Below are 16,659 nucleotides of genomic sequence, written 5' to 3' on the forward strand. Positions count from 1 at the left end.
ACATCGTCTCTATATTCAGCCGCAATTAATTCATCCTTTGAACCACATGGCACTGACCTGAATAGAAGTCATAATGCGACATTAACATTTTATCATCTTATTATCTTCCTTTTACTTTGTCCCAATTATTTTCAAAACTTTTCAGCTTCCCTTTCCTTACTTTAAATTTTTTATCCCATGCTTTTGTAACCCTTTTTTCACCCGGCGCCAATTTCCTAAGTGATCCTGGGCGCTACACTCCCCCCACCAGCCTAGGGAGCCCAGGGCCGAGCTCATGCCTCCTTCAATGCATGAGAGCCAACTGACCTTCTTGTCACCTGACAGGGGAGAGTTTCCCCGGTAGGACGTAGCGCGTGGAAGGAACACGTTATTCCAACCAGTTCCCTTCCCCTCCATCAGGCGCCCCGGCTGTCATGGGGGAGGCGGTATAGCAACCAGGATTACTACATGTTTTTGTGAGGGTATTAACTACCCTAGGAGACACGGAGAGAACCCCACCTAGGGTATGGGCGCTGATGACGCGGAGGAGAAGACACGCCCCCAGTGTCCCCGGTGGGAATCGAACCCATGACCTTCGAGCTGTGAGGCGACAGTGCTATCGACTGCGCCACCGTGCCCCCTCAGCTTCCCTTTCCATCTGTTGAAGTGTCTGGTTCTGTCCTTTCCAAGTGTCTGTCTGTCTGTCTGTCTGTCTGTCTGTCTGTCTGTCTGTCTGTTCTGTCCGTCTGTCTATATTAGACAAAATATTCAAATATTGATATAACATATTTGCTGGAACCAAGCCATCCAGGCTCCTGGTGAATCATGACCGTATAACATTTGATTCTGTGTCAAAAAAAAAACCGCAAAGAAAAGGGTATTTATAAAATATAGTAATATAATTAAATATGTAAATATTTTTGACACAGATCAAATGTTTTATGGTCATGAATCACCAGGAGCCTGGATGGCTTTGGGTCCAGAGGCTTAAAATAAATAATATAAATATTTTCGAAAATCTCTATAGGAAAAATGAATGGGGTTTCTATCTGTGGCACCACAAAATGGCCGTCACTGCTATGCCCTATAGTGCACGCTGTAGGGTGGTCTGTGTGTTGTTCCTGGTGTATTCTTAAGGAGTATTCAGGTTGTTCCTCTGTCAGACACCAGGGAGTTCCTCTTCCCCATTGTATTGAAAAAATGTAAGTAGCCTACTCCAGAAAAAAAGTATTTTTAATTACTTTAAAATTAAAAATCTAACCTAAAAGTACAATACTTGAGTGAATGTACTTAGTTACTTTCCACCCCTGGTTTGTGGCTGCCAGCCACAAGGACACAACGAGCCACCAGGGAGATTATTTTCCTCCACTATAGCGTTGGTTTCTAATAATGTTTCTCTCACAGAACCTCTACTCTGTGCTGCTCTCTATGAGTCATCCACCACCCAGACTGTCTGTCTGTCTGTCTGTCTGACTGACACTCAAGGAACAGTTTCTTCTGCAACAACTTTTTTTAAATGTGCTGAGCTGGTTTAAATACTGATGCAAGGTGTTGATAGCTTATAGTTACAGTGAGTGTCAACCTTTTTTTTTTCCAAGGACCCCCAGTTTGATATGCATTAGACCACGGACCCCCATATATGATACCCAGGGACGGATTAACCCCGCATGGGCCCATCTCTTCACTACTTGTTGTATGATTTCATTATATCGCTGTTGTCAGGCAGAATTCTTTTTTATGTTTTGTTTATTTATATATATCGTAGATCAATGCCCTACTTCAACAACGTCAACGAGACGTGCAACAGTAGCGAAAATGTTGAATGTTAAAGTGAAAGGGTATGTGTGTCTGTGAGTTTTATAAATACTGAACCAATAAAAAGTATTAATTAATTAATTAATCGCTCCGGTGGCACAGTGATAAAGTCCCTGCCCACCACCACGGAGGTTGTGGGTTCGAATCCACCGTGGTGCATCCGGCTTTGTCAAGCGTCTACACAAGGAACTCCATATGTGGCCGGGAGATACACGCCCACCCAGGCCACCCCGCGCCCGCGAGCGAAGCGCGTGGGCGCGAATATCAGGCGCGCGCAGGTTTTTTTGGGGGGGGCCTTACATTTTTGGGGGGCCTTTACAGTTAAGTTACAACAATTTCACATGAGAAATGTATCATCTGATGTTATTGTTATTATGAACTTCTTCCCTCCATTAACATAAGACACACAATGTACTACAAAAGAAAACAGTCAGACAACCTCTAGGCCTCTAATGATCATACCATGGGATCCCTATAATCCAAGGTTGGAATATACAGTAGCTTTTAGGTTTGGACTAGTGGGAGACAAACAGTAGGCCTACCACAACAAACTACAGCACTGCAGCAGACAGCAAAATAAATCTACAACGGATAAAGCTTTTTTGACAACCAGTAGTGCCATTGTGCCAAGGTTGTTATTGTTGCAGCTATAAGAAAAGCCATGCCAACTGCATGGTGTTCATGTTATTAAACGGGTCTAAGTCTGAGGGTACAAAATGGAACAAAGTGTTCTTATAGCCTATCAATAATATCAATCATTTATCTGGCCTCCTCAAGCTCCCCTGGGATGTCCCTGATGACTACCCCAATCCACACGTATGTTGAGAAGAATCAGTGGTGTACAGTAACTAAGTACAGTACTTGTACTCAAGTACTGTACTTAAGTACAATTTTGGAGGTATTTTTGGGCGGTGAAACCGGCCCTATAAGTGAGGTTTGGATATTTGTACAACAAATCCTGCGCTGTGATTGGCCAAAAATGTAAAAAAAATTACATAAATGTACAAAAATGTACCCCGCCTAACCCTGCACCGTGATTGGCCAATCACAGTCTATTCAGGACTGTGATTGGCCAGTGTCACATGACACATGTGATGTGCATAGCCCTATATAAGAAACCATAACTTTAAAAAAAAACATAAATTTGTTTTTTTTAAGTTATGGTTTCTTCCATCATAAAGAGTGTTTCAATAAATGTATTAATTTTTTGTACATGATTGGTTGACTCCATTCAGTATTGTGATTAGCTAGCAAGACACCGCCCACTTCACACAGGGTGTGATTTTTTACTTTACTGGAGTATTTACAATTTTCAGTACTTTTACTTCTACTCCACTACATCTCAGAGACAAATATTGTACTTTTACTCCACCACAATTATTAGAAAACTTTAGTTACTAGTTACTTTGCATATTTCGATTATTATTACAAAACCACTTCAGCCCCTATATACATTTCGGCCGTTTGAAAATAGCCGATCTGCGAGCTTGTAGCAGGCCAGCAAGCAGGCAGGCACGCTGAGCTGCTGCAGCAGCAGCAGCAACACTGACTGAATTGAATTGAAATTGACTTTGGCTGGCCTGGCCTGGCCTGAGCTTAGGAGAGGCTGGGGGGGGGGGGGGTGGGGGAGTAGGACGAAGGCTCTACGTCCTCCCGGTGGGGGCTCCTCACTGACAGGTGAGTCAGTAGGGTACGACAGCAGTGACAACACACAGAGGAATGTGTGTGGGGAGGAATTAATTGGCATAACGACTAAATTGTGGAGAAAAAGAGGTAAAAAATAATTGGCTACTCTAAATTTAAAAAAAATAAAAAATTGAAAAAGTATTAATAACAAGAACTTGGTGACTAAATAATAACTACATTGGATCCATTGAAGCACGGGGTCTATTTTCCATATCTCTGGAAAAAATAATGGACATGCTAGGTTTCTACCTGACAGCAACGATATGAAGGAAACCCAGGTATTTCAGTTTGACACATATACACCTACGTAGTGAGGTGTTCTGTACACATCCCTGCTGTTATCTGGGTTGAGCGCTTATAGAGAAAGCTGCTTCATATTGTAGAGGACAGGGAAAGTAGCGGTGGTCAAAATGTACTTGAGTAAAAGTACGAAAGTATTGGTATCAAAATGTACTTTTAAATACTAACGATAGTAGAACGTACTCATTATGTCCCATTTCACAAGTTTTCAAATGTATAAAAATCGTTTGAAAATAGCCGATCTACAAGTAGATCGGCTATTGTAGATCGGCTATTTATAACTAAAGTTTTCAAATAATTGTAGTGGAGTAAAAGTACAATATTTGTCTCTTGAGATGTAGTGGAGAAAAAGTTAAAGTATTGAAAATTAGAAATACTCCAGTAAAGTAAAAAAGCACCTCAAAATTGTACTTAAGTACAGTACTTGAGTAAATGCACTTAGTTACTTTCCACCACATGGAGGGTAGGTAGGTAGGGGAGAGCAGAGCTGAGGATGTTATTGGATTATTATGGGCTCAGCGCCTGTCACAGATGCATGCAAATAAGATGCAAATGAGATGCAAATGAAGCATTTGTTTTGAATTTGTTTCAAATGCTATGACATGTTTACCGACACACAGCTGAATTAATTTGCAGTTTTGCACCCAAACACACAAACTTTAACGTTTTCTGAACGAGCTCTAGTGTATAGCTCTATCATACAGCAAAACATATAAAGTATATTTCATATGCATTTCAAAATGTACATATTTGTGGAGAGAAAGTATACCGTATATTGAGGAGACGAAATATCTAGAAATATAACTGACCATGAAAATATTTCCCACTGACCGAACAATAGTTTCCCCCCAAATTGGGGTTCAATTAACACTTTAAGACCGGGAAGGCATCTGTGTGTCATTTTCTTTTTCTTTCTTTGGGCTATTCAAAAATAGCAGATATATATACAAAAGCTCATATCGTGGCACTGAGTGCCGCGCAATGAGCTTGTAGATCTGCTATTTTTGAATCTTTGAATATATCAATTTTTTAAAGCAAAATATTTTAACTCAAATCTTTGCTTCTGGGGTTAGGCTACAAATGTCTAATTTTTTTGGGGGGGGGGAGGAAAAAACATATGTTGCTATAAGTCTTTTTCATGTCAAGGACCCTCCAAAATGATATGTATTTATTTGGCCGCGGACCCCCATCTCAAAATGTGTTGTTCCAGGGACCCCCCCAGAAGCACATATTTGAGTTCAAAATGTTATAGCGCTCGGTGCCGCGCTATGAGCTTGTAGAGCTGCTATTTTTTTTTAATAGCCAAAGTATAAAGGAATGGTTTAAGTGGTTACACAGATGCGTTCACGGTTTTAAAGGGTTAAAGGGATAGTTCACCCCCAAAATGACTTTTTTTAGTCACCCCATAGAGTCTTGAATTCATGGAGATTTTTCTTTTTTTTGTCGCATTCCTAAGCCAATAATTTGATGACCAGCAGCGGCTCCGGTAGGAGACACAAAGTGTCAACTTTGAGTCTCCTACCGGAGACATTAGCATCTTTCCGCTGGTCATCAAATTATTGGCTTAGGAATGCGACAAAAACAAAAAAATCTCCATGAATTCAAGGCTTCATGGCGTGTGTAATTGATAGAAAATAAGTCATTTTTGGGGTGAACTATCCCTTTAATAAACGTCTAAACAGTAAATTGTATAAATTGTATAGGGCATAGCAGTGGCGGCAATTTTCTGGTTCCACTCCAAAATAGTCAATGCATTTTTCCCATTGACATATCCAAAAATATTTATATCAATTATTTTAAGCCTAGAATCAAGCCATCCAGGGTCCTGGTGAATCATGACCATAAAACGTTTGATTCTGTGAAAAAACTTTTTTGAAAACGGCAAAACAAAGGGTATTTATCAAATATAGTATATCATATAACTAAGTATAAAAATTAAATTAAAAAAATCACAGAAACAAATGCTTTATGGTCATGATTCACCAGGACCCTGGATGGCTTGATTCTAGGCTTAAATTCATTGATATACATATTCTTGGAAATGTCAATGGGGAAAATGAGTGGAACCAGAAAATGTCCGCCACTGCTATGCCCTATAAGCTGTGACTCATACTGACCCGTGGTGACGACGCGCAGGCGGATCTCGCCGGCGTTGCCGTGCACGTCGGGCGGGTTCTTGATCTGACAGCTGAAGGTCCCGTTGTAGGTGAACTTGACCTCGCGCACGATGATGGAGGCGTCCCGCCCCATGATGTCACCGGCCCACATCACCCGCTTCCTGAAGCGGCCCTCTGGAGGAGGGTAGGGTCTGTCCTGGTAGAAGAACACCTAGAGGAACCAGAAGAACAGTTATAGTTAATATGTGGAGGAGGGTAGGGTCTGTCCTGGTAGAAGAACACCTAGAGGAACCAGAAGAACAGTTATAGTTAATATGTGGAGGAGGGTAGGGTCTGTCCTGGTAGAAGAACACCTAGAGGAACCAGAAGAACAGTTATAGTTAATATGTGGAGGAGGGTAGGGTCTGTCCTGGTAGAAGAACACCTAGAGGAACCAGAAGAACAGTTATAGTTAATATGTGGAGGAGGATTAGAGTCTGTCCTGGTAGAAGAACACCTAGAGGAACCAGAAGAACAGTTATAGTTAATATGTGGAGGAGGATTAGGGTCTGTCCTGGTACAATCTGGGAACCCATCGTCAAATAAAAGGATATAACGAGTGCCACGCTACGAGCTTGTAGATCTGCTATTTTTGAAAAATCTAGAAAATTGGTGCAAATCTATATATAAATATATATATTTTTAAAGCGAACATTTGTAACTCAAATCTTTGCTTCTGGGGGGTCCCTGGAACAAAGTATTTTGATGGGGGTCCGCGGCCCAATACATATACATTTTGGGATCCTTGACATTAAAAAGATTGAAAACCACTGACATAGCAACATACGTTTTTTTCAAAAAACAGTTAGGATTTAGAAGACATTTTGTAGAATCAGAACCTGTTTATGCCTACATAAAAAGGAAACTTGGATGGCATGATGTAGCCGTCCATCTAGGCGTCTGTCCTGGTAGAAAAACACCTGCAGGCTCACAATGCGCCACATTGCGATGCGTGAGCTTGTATATCGGCAATTTTTTATAACCTTTTAAAACATTTCTCCTGAAATGACATGGGAGACCAGGTATGAAAGAGGTTATAAATTAGTGCTAATAATGCTTTTTAGCTCAAATCTAAAAATGACACAGTTCCAGGTCTTTATGTAAAAAAACCTCTGACACTAAATGTGTTAAAGGTTTCATGACGTTCAGTTTTACCACACATTAAAAGTCTTTGTCATGGTCCTTCAAACGTGTATAGAAAGTTTTAACAAAAAATTCCACTACATTGATCCATGGCAGGTGTTTTTCTCTCACATTTCTAAAGCCTTTTCAACCGCAATGAAAAAAGAAATCTTTGTTCTCCTGAAATGACATGGGAGACCAGGTATGAAAGTGGTTATAAATTAGGACATATTGGCTGGATAAATGAAAATACCAAAATTGTCCAAAAAGTCCCAAAATGGCAGATGAGAAAAGGCCAGCGATGAGGAAGTGATGTGAAACACAGAGACCTGAGTTTACCTCTGAGTTTTACTGCAGAGAGACAACTAACATCTTTCTGTTCCTCCCTTTCTCTCACACACACACACACACAAGAGCTGTCATAGGATGCTCCCCAGAGAACTGTGAGTCACCGGCTTCTGGCTCCGCTGAGGGGGCGGTTATTCTGACACACACACAGATTCATACACACACACAGATTCATGCACGTACGTACACACACACACACACACACACACACACAGATTCATGCACGTACACACACACCTACACACACACACACACACTAGTCGACTAGTATAACCACTAGTCGACTTTGTTGGTACTAGTCGAATAGTTGAAAAAAATAAGAAGAAAAAAAGCTTCTTTTTTTTCCATTTTTTTTTTGTGTAATTTGTTTTAATGCCATAGTAATGGCCCATCTTACTATTATTATTATCCTCCTGATTTAATTTTTTATCAAAAGGGGGTCAAAAGTATGCCCAATAAAAGCCTATTATTGGGCAATGGGATTGGAGACGTTGCTGTGGTGCTGTGCTGCTGTGCCAGAGGCGCTTCCCTTAAAACGCCATAAAAATAAGGGCAGGAGGATAATAATAATAGTAATATAGTAGTAGGATGGCATTAAAACAATGCCCCCCCCCCCTAAAAAAATAAATCTCACACACACACACACACATAGCCTCGCGTGGCCAGACAATATCACACGACACACTGCGTGGATATTAGTCTGGTCCCTATCAACGATAGATTTTTTTCCAAGGGGCGGTTACAAAAAGATCCAAACGGACTCTATTGGTTAGACCTAAACCAATCAGAGCAGTGCTTCCTTGTTCACGAACTAATCAGAGCAGTGCTTCCTTGTACGTCATTGCTCCAAATAAGGTGATAAGCCCGCCCACATTTGGATACTGGGCCCTGGTTGGCTCCACACCACTGCGGAGGGAGAGAAATTGAATCTCTATGGAGGGGGGCCAGACCTAATCTGCCGAGGGCTAAAGTGCGATGCGATTTTGCAAAGGCAGATTCGGCTGGAACCAGGCTAACACACGCGCACACGCACACACACACACACACACACATTTTAACCATTTATTTATGTCCACATAAAGGATAATACATACAGGGACACAAATATTATAGGTGCAGTAGGGTTACATTCACAAAATCATGGCATATGTTTTCATGATACAATAGGCATGTCACTCAGTACTCTACGGGTATAAGTAACAGCGTCACACACACACACACACACACACACACACACACACACACACACACACACACACACACACACACACACACACACACACACACACACACACACACACACACACACACACACACACACACACACACACACACACACACACACACACACACACACACACACACCCGATCTCCAGAGATTACCGTAACATTGCACGGAACGAGTGCACTTCATTCCGTGGATAGCCGCCTCGGAACTCCCGAATTGCGTGCATATGGTACGGCGCTGCCTTTGTGACAAAACCATTTCGGAGGCGCGCAGTCACAGGCGAATTGTCCCCCCGTGAAGGACCACCGAGGGAGCTAAGGCGACCGAGTTGCCGTCCTGAACGGTGGGACATTCGCCTGTGCCTACTCAGCGCCGTTTGAGTTATGTACCGATAGGCACAGAATCGTAAATTTTATTGTGCGGACTGCTCTGCTTCCGGGTTTTTCCGTGTTGCGACTGGTTACGCCCACCGTGGGACTCGCCGTACATATGCACGCAATTTGGGAGTTCCGAGGCGACTATCCACGGAATGAAGTGCACTGTTCCGTGCAATGTTACGGTATTCTCTGGAGATCAGGCTGCACACACACACACAACTTAGGAATGGACCCTGTGAAATAGAATGGACGGATGTGAATCCAGTCCAAAAAACCTACCTCCCGTCCTCTCCAATGATAGGATCTGGAGAAAAAAGGTCCATATCTCCATATCTTTTTACAGTGGTGAAAACAAGCCATTTTCTAAGCACGATCACTCTGCAATGGCGGATCGCGTTAGAAATGTTATTGTTCCAGTTGTTAGACGGGACCCTCGACCATCCTTTGTTTACATCCGAGTCCTCGACGTGGCGTCTACAGCACTAAACAGAGCGGCGTAAACGGTTAAGAAGCGCTGGCACTGGATGTACCCTGTTTTAACCCATTGAGACCTGAAGCCGATTCTACACGTCTCCTAAATCTCAACAGTATTCTGAAAAAACATGTTTCTATATCAGTGGTGCTCAATCTTTGTCATGTCAAGGACCCCCAAAATGGTATGTATTTGGCCGCCGACCCCCATCAAAATATGTTGTTCCAGGGACCCCCCAGAAGCAAAGATTTGAGTTAAAAATGTCAGCTTTAAAAATATATATATAAGATTTGCACACATTTTAAAAAAAAATCAAAAATAGCAGATCTACAAGCTCGTAGTGCGGCACTCGGTGCCGCGCTATGAGCTTGTAGATCTGCTATTTTTGAATAGCCCAAAGTGTAAAATAATGCTTTTTAGCTCAAATCTAAAAAATGACACAGTTCCAGGTCTTTATGGGTTAAAAAACCTCTGGCACTAAATGTGTTAAGCTGGAAAAAATGATCTGTCCACAGCCGATCATGTTGCTCTCACAACAGACAGCTGGACAGCATTGACCGCAGAGAGTTACATAACAATAAGGTGCCATGATTACATCGACCAAGAATGGAAGCTTCAATCTCATGTGTTGTTGACACAAAGCCTAACAGTTAGCAGGATCTGGAGGCCCTAGGCGAACCATAGAATGAGGCCCCAGGGGCGGCGGGCACTTCGCACGCGCGCGAAATGTTTCGCTTTTTTTTTTCTTTTTCCTTAATTTTCCTCTAAACATTAAGACGGGAGATGGCTGTGACATTGCCAGCATGGATACAAAGTACATTTTCCATTCACTTGTCCGGGCACAATTTATTTTTTATAATTCATGAGGTCCCCTAACTCTTGAGGCCCCAGGCGGTCGCCTAACCTTGCCTACAGTTAAGTCCGCCACTGACAGTTAGACACACAGCTGAGAACTTGTCAGAAAAGATGAAGAGTGCTGTTGATGACTGGGGACCGACTGGGCGTGTCACAGCTGGTGTCCACGACAACGCAAGCAACATGGTCAAGTGTCAAGGTGATCTGAATTATGTAATGTTATTAATCTAAGAGAACTCTATACATTACATATATTCTGAGAAGAAGACATTTTTTAGCATGATTTCACATCATACCGAGGTGACAGCCGCTCCCCGCAGTAGCAAACAATGTGTATTCACTTTGATCCCCTGTTCTCGCAGTCTTCTCGTGCCATGTGTTAATGAAGAACGTGTTAAATCTGGGTTAACCAAAGGGTTTATGACTGTGCAAAGTACCCATTGAAGTTAATTCAATATACCTTCACTGGTTTGAGGGTATGTGTTGTGGAAGACCTACTTAACACCTAATCTGCCAGAATTATTTCAGATTTTTTGCTGTAGACTGCCAGAGTTTTTTCATTGAAAAAAAAAGTACTCAGGAGCCGAGATACAGAATTTTTAAGTTTTAAGTTAACAAGGAAGTGGATAGGAGTTTAAATCTTCGATAAATCATATCTCCTTGGTCTTTGGGTCTTTAGAACGCAGATCTGCCAGGCGAGGGATTAAATAGAACGCAGATATGCGTCTTTGGCAGCCAATGTGTTAAGGGAGGGTCAGCCATGACATGAGCTGAGCCAAACTGGATGTTCCATTGCATGATTCTGTTTGCTCCTTTTACTCGAGTAAAATCTCTCATACTTGGAATTCTGAATTGCTGTCTTTGCCTCATTATGTATTTATGTTTTTGAGCACCCACTACAGATTCCTCTTTGACACACGGCCAACTCCCCGGGTTATGTGGTGTGGAATTCCGTTCCCCGTTACGCACACACGTTACAGTTAGCTATTAACGATGGGTTTGCCTTACATGTGAATCGAGTCATTGTTTCTGCTGGTCGCTTGGTTAAGCATTTCAAATCACAGCACACCTGCAACAGAGGCGCTGAAAGCTAAGCAGGACAGCATGGGCGTGACCCATAAAAAGCTGATCCAACCCTGCCAAACCCGCTGGAATTCAGTGTGTGATATGTTCGCATACAGTAACAGCCGTGCTGTCAGACCCAGTGGTGGAAAAAGTACTCAAATGATTTACTTAAGTAAAAGTACCAATACTGCAATATAGAAATACTCCGTTACAAGTAAAAGTCCACCATTCAAAATTTACTTGAGTAAAAGTACAAAAGGATTGGCATCAAAACGTACTTAAAGTACCAACAGTAAAAGTACTAACTTGCTTGAAGATCTGCCATTTTCAAATAGCCTAGGTATGAAATAGGGCTAAAGTGCTTATTAATGTATGTTTCATAATATCATAATTTATATCTGAAAAGTAACTAGTAACTAAAGTTTTCAAATAATTGTAGTGGAGTAAAAGTACAATATTTTCCCCTGAGATGTACTCAAGTAAAGTACAAATACCTCAAAAGTGTACTCAAGTACAGTACTTAAGTAAATGTACTTAGTTACTTTACACCACTGGTCAGACCGCACAATCACTAAACTGGCGGACGCCAGGGTGCTTGGTCTCTCCAGCGAGCACTGGAAACTAATGGAGGAGATCATACCAGTGTTAGCCAAACGTACATGTGCCACCATATTCATGTCTGCGGAGCAGAATGTCTCGGTCTCAAACTCTTACCCAATTAATTACCTTCAGTCTCCCCCAGAAACACCTCATTCCCGAAGAGGATGAAAGCCGAAGAGTGGCGGAGTTCAAAGAAAAGGTCAGCACAGACATAGGCTTTGTTTTCCTAATATTAATATTTTTTTTCCTAATATCCATCCATCCATCCATATTCAACCGCTTATCCGGAGTCGGGTCATGGGGGCAACAGTTCCAGCAACATTAGCCACTTCCTCCTGGGGGATCCCGAGGCGTTCCCAGGCCAGTGTGGAGATGTAATCCCCCCCCCATCTGGTCCTTGGTCTGCCCCGGGGTCTTTAGGATTTGTTCCTAATATATATTCTTTAATTGTTTGTCCATTGTACGCAGGTTAACTCGTTAACCTGCATACAGATGCGTTAATCTCCCAAGTTCCTCTGATCGCATCTGTGCTGGACCCCCCGACACAAGAGCCTGCCGTTTCTGTCGCCAGCAGAAAGAGGCTCACGTTACTGCAAAGTTGCATGAAATGCAAAAAGGTGTTGAAATGACATGACGAGGTGTGACAATGACGAGGAGTGAAACTGCAACGACTGAAAGCAGTGTGGCCGAGGCCACCGCTACTACTGGAGATGAAGATGATGTGGGAGAGGGGCACGGTGGCACAGTAGGTAGCGCTGTCGCCTCACAGCTAGAAGGTCCTGGGTTCGATTCCCACAGGGGACGCTGTGGGCGCTGGGGGCGTGTTCTCTCCTCCGCGTCATCAGTGCCCACACCCTAGGTGGGGTTGGCGAAAGGGCCTTTCTGTGTGGAGTTTGCATGTTCTCCCTGTGTCTCCTAGGGTAGGTACCCTCACAAAAACATGCAGTAATCCTGGTCACTATACTGCCTCCCCCTGGTCAGCCGGGGCGCCTGATGGAGGGGAAGGGAACTGGTTGGAATAACGTGTTCCTTCCACGCGCTACGTCCAACCAGGGAAACTCCCCCCTGTCAGGTGACAAGAAGGTCAGTTGGCTCTCATGCATTGAAGGAGGCATGAGCTCGGCCCTGGCCTCCCTAGGTTGGCAGAGGGAAGGTAGTGCCCAGGATTACATAGACAATTGGCACTGGGTGTAAAAAATAGGGGTTACAAAATCGTGGGATAAAAATTTAGTAAAAAAAAAAGAAGATGATGTGGGAGCTGTGAGCGACGGAGATGGGCCATTACGCACGGACGAGAATGCAAACAACAGCAGCGCAATGCGACTGCTCCTGGGACATAATGACGTTACGTCCACGGACATTGCCTGACATTGAAATGTTTTTTTTTTGTGAGGTTAGGGTTAGGGTTAGGTTTAGGCACGCGGTAGTTTTGTCAACATGCAACGTCGCCATGGTGTCCCGTCGTGTCAAAACGTGACGTGTCAGGGCTGCTGACAGAGCGGCAAAATACGACGCCTTGGGAGTGAGGACGGGTCGCCGTCGCGTAGCCTAAAACGCATTAATGTGGGTCCTCATGGACAGAAACTAAAGGTTGTATTATATTATATCATAAAGGTTGTATATACTCACAGACTCCTCTCGTCCGGACCCCAGGGGTCTGAAGTTCCACGACACGGTGAGGGCGGAGGGGTTGATGGGGGAGGAGCTCTGGAAGGTGCACTTCAGGCGAACGTCCGTCCCGTTGACCGCCTCCAGCTCGCCCGACGTGTAAACACGCATGGCTCCAACCTGTAGTACCGCTGTAATGACAACAACATGTTTACTACCAATGAATATACATGTAAACACGTTTACTATCAATGAATAGACATGTAAACACGCATGCCTCCAACCTGCAACACTGCTGCAACACAGGAAACAACCATGTTGACTAACACAGTAATGAATAAACATGTAAACACGCATGCCTCCAACCCGCAGCACCGCTGCAACGGATATAAAAACATGTTCACTACTAACAGACAGTGGCTCAGGGGGAAGAGCGGCCTCTTGGGAACCGGAAGGTTCTCGGTTCGATCCCGGGCTCCTTCAGAGTTAGTGTGGAAGTGTCCCCCTATAACTTCTCCCGATGAGCAGGTTGGTGCCTTGCATAACCCTTGCTAACCCCAACCTCTGCTGTCGGTGTGTGCATGCATGTGTGTGTGTGTGTGTGTGCATGCATGTGTGTGTGAATGGGTGAAGGTAAAGCGCCTAGGATAAAAGGCGCTATATAAATGCACCATTTAAAAAACACATGTGTAAACACGCATACCTCCCACCCGCAAGATACAGAAACAGCCATGTTTACTACACATGAATAGAAACACGTATGTCACCTCCCTCCTGCAACAATGCTGCAATGAAACTAAGATGGTTACAAAAAAAGATGAAAAGAATGCAACACGGCAGCACACATACAGTACAATACATAGAACACAAACAGGATTAAATTCCGTTTTGTTAAAGTGCCGGACCACAAGTTGTCTCCAGACACTTTACATACAGAGAGCAGAGACCTGACATTATCCCCTGAGCAAACATTTCTATGTGACAGTGGCAACGAAAAACTCCCCTTTAACTGGAAGAAACGTCAGGCAGACCCCAAGCTCTATGGTGGGCGGCCATCTGTCTCTACCATGTCTCAGAGAGAGGAGAGAGAGAGAGAAACTTTTGCACATGCACGCACACACACGCACACAAACTAACATCCATAATGTCTGTTCATTTTAGTGCTGCACGATTCTTGCTCAAATGTGAATCACGATTTTCAAGAATTGAGATCACGATTCTCACACGATTCTCACACAATTCTCTTGTAAATATAAAAATATTAAGCAAAAAATAAATAAATAAAAAATTAATAATAATTGAAAACAAAATCGTCATAATTTAAAATCGAGATCGCATAGGTGTCTGAATCGAGATCACGATCTTTTTTCGATTAATCGTGCAGCACTAGTTCATTTTGCTTCAAATGGAATGTGCTCCGAGCCACAAGGGGGCCCCGATGGGCATGTTTATTTTGTTGATTGATTGATTGAATACTTTATTAGAAGTGTGCAGAAAAAAAGCACATGAAAGTGTTAAGAGGATTTAAAACTCAAAAAAGCACTATGGCTTGTTTCCATTGGGGTCCTTTGTACTCAATTCATTTTCTCTCTCTCTGAGAAAAATTTTGATCAGTTGATTAATTTATATCATGGTTTATTTCATGTCCCGTTAAATTTGATCAGTTGATTAATTTATATCATGGTTTATTTCATGTCCCGTTATAACCCTGTCACCTGTCACCTCTCTCTCTTTCTGTTTTGGCCCCACAGTGGTGGAATGAACTTCCCACTGATGTCAGGACAGCAGAGTCACTGCCCATATTTCGCCGCAGGCTGAAAACCCACCTCTTCAGGAAACACTACCCTTCCTCTTTGCCTGACCTACTTGTTGTTAACTAGTTGTACGAACTCTTGTTTTATTTTTGTATTGTTTTATTGGATCTTGTTTAGTCGATACACTTATTTGTTTTAGCTCGTGCTCATTTGATTTTGCTATTTTGTCTCATCTGTTTAAGAAAGTAGGTAGCTGATATATTGCACTTTTACCTTAGCGCTAGGTATACTCTTGGTTGCTTGTTTTTGCAGGAAATGCACTAAAGACTTCTGGTGATTAGTAGTTTCGTTCCCTACCTATGTTGAATGCACTTATTGTAAGTCGCTTGTGCGTGTGCGTGCGTGCGTGCGTGCGTGCGTGCGTGCGTGCGTGCGTGCGTGCGTGCGTGCGTGCGTGCGTGCGTGCGTGCGTGCGTGCGTGCGTGCGTGCCCGGGGGAGGGGTTCCCATAATAATGATTCTCATTCCAGTTTCAACAGATGACATCATTCATGTGTGAATGTGTATTATCTGGGGAGCAGAATAACTTGAAGTAATTGAAGTAACAGAGAGAACTATAATCTTATGATATTACGAAAACTAGAGTAACAGTAAAACATTTCAGATGACTAAAATATGACTAAGAACTAAAAAAAAAAAAAAAAAAATGTATTCAAAAGACTATGACTTTAACTGAATTAAAATTTGCTGTCAAAATCAACACTGGCGTGACCCCAGACTAGAGGAGGCACAACATACAAGCTCACAGGGGAGCTGCATGACACACCAACTGTTATTATACGTTTCTGTTTCTGTTTCGTTTGTCTGCTTTTTATCTGTGTGGATGGTGAGTGAGCACATACAAGCTCACAGGGGAAATACATGACAACAACAACACAACTATTTTCATTTTCATTTTTCTTTGTGTTGGGGGGGCACAATACCAGTTTGAAATAAACAGAGTATTTTACTGAGCATCATATTATATTTTACTACAGCTAAAAGCTCTAAACTGATTGTAGATCAGTAATGTGATTCTGGGACTGGACTGTGTGAGTAATATCCACTCAGGGTTCACTACAGAGGCAGAGATAGGAGAGAAATGTCCTGTATTATATTATATTATAGCTTTTGAGCAGAAACCTTGCATCTCCATTATCCATATTATCCACCTTTTTCATGTTTTTTCATAAGCACAACAGTGTCATGTAATTATTAATAATAGTGACAAAACCTGAAAATAATCGATGATGTCA

General features: G+C 42.7%; 1 protein-coding gene across 1 annotated transcript; it reads right to left on the reverse strand.

The window, feature by feature from the left end:
- Positions 1 to 5,897: 5,897 nt before the first annotated feature.
- Positions 5,898 to 13,800, reverse strand: LOC308081146 (myelin protein zero-like protein 2; the record flags this gene model as incomplete). The annotated part of the gene is made up of 2 exons (XM_080457542.1): positions 13,633 to 13,800; positions 5,898 to 6,108 (listed from the first exon to the last, which is right to left on the reverse strand). Coding segments are annotated over exons 1-2 (361 nt in total), but the record flags the coding sequence as incomplete, so codon positions are not given.
- Between the last annotated feature and the right edge of the window lie 2,859 nt (positions 13,801 to 16,659).

Source organism: Gymnoscopelus braueri, assembly GCF_963280865.1.
Source record: "Gymnoscopelus braueri genome assembly, contig: SCAFFOLD_386, whole genome shotgun sequence".
In the NCBI taxonomy this organism is placed as follows: domain Eukaryota; kingdom Metazoa; phylum Chordata; class Actinopteri; order Myctophiformes; family Myctophidae; genus Gymnoscopelus; species Gymnoscopelus braueri.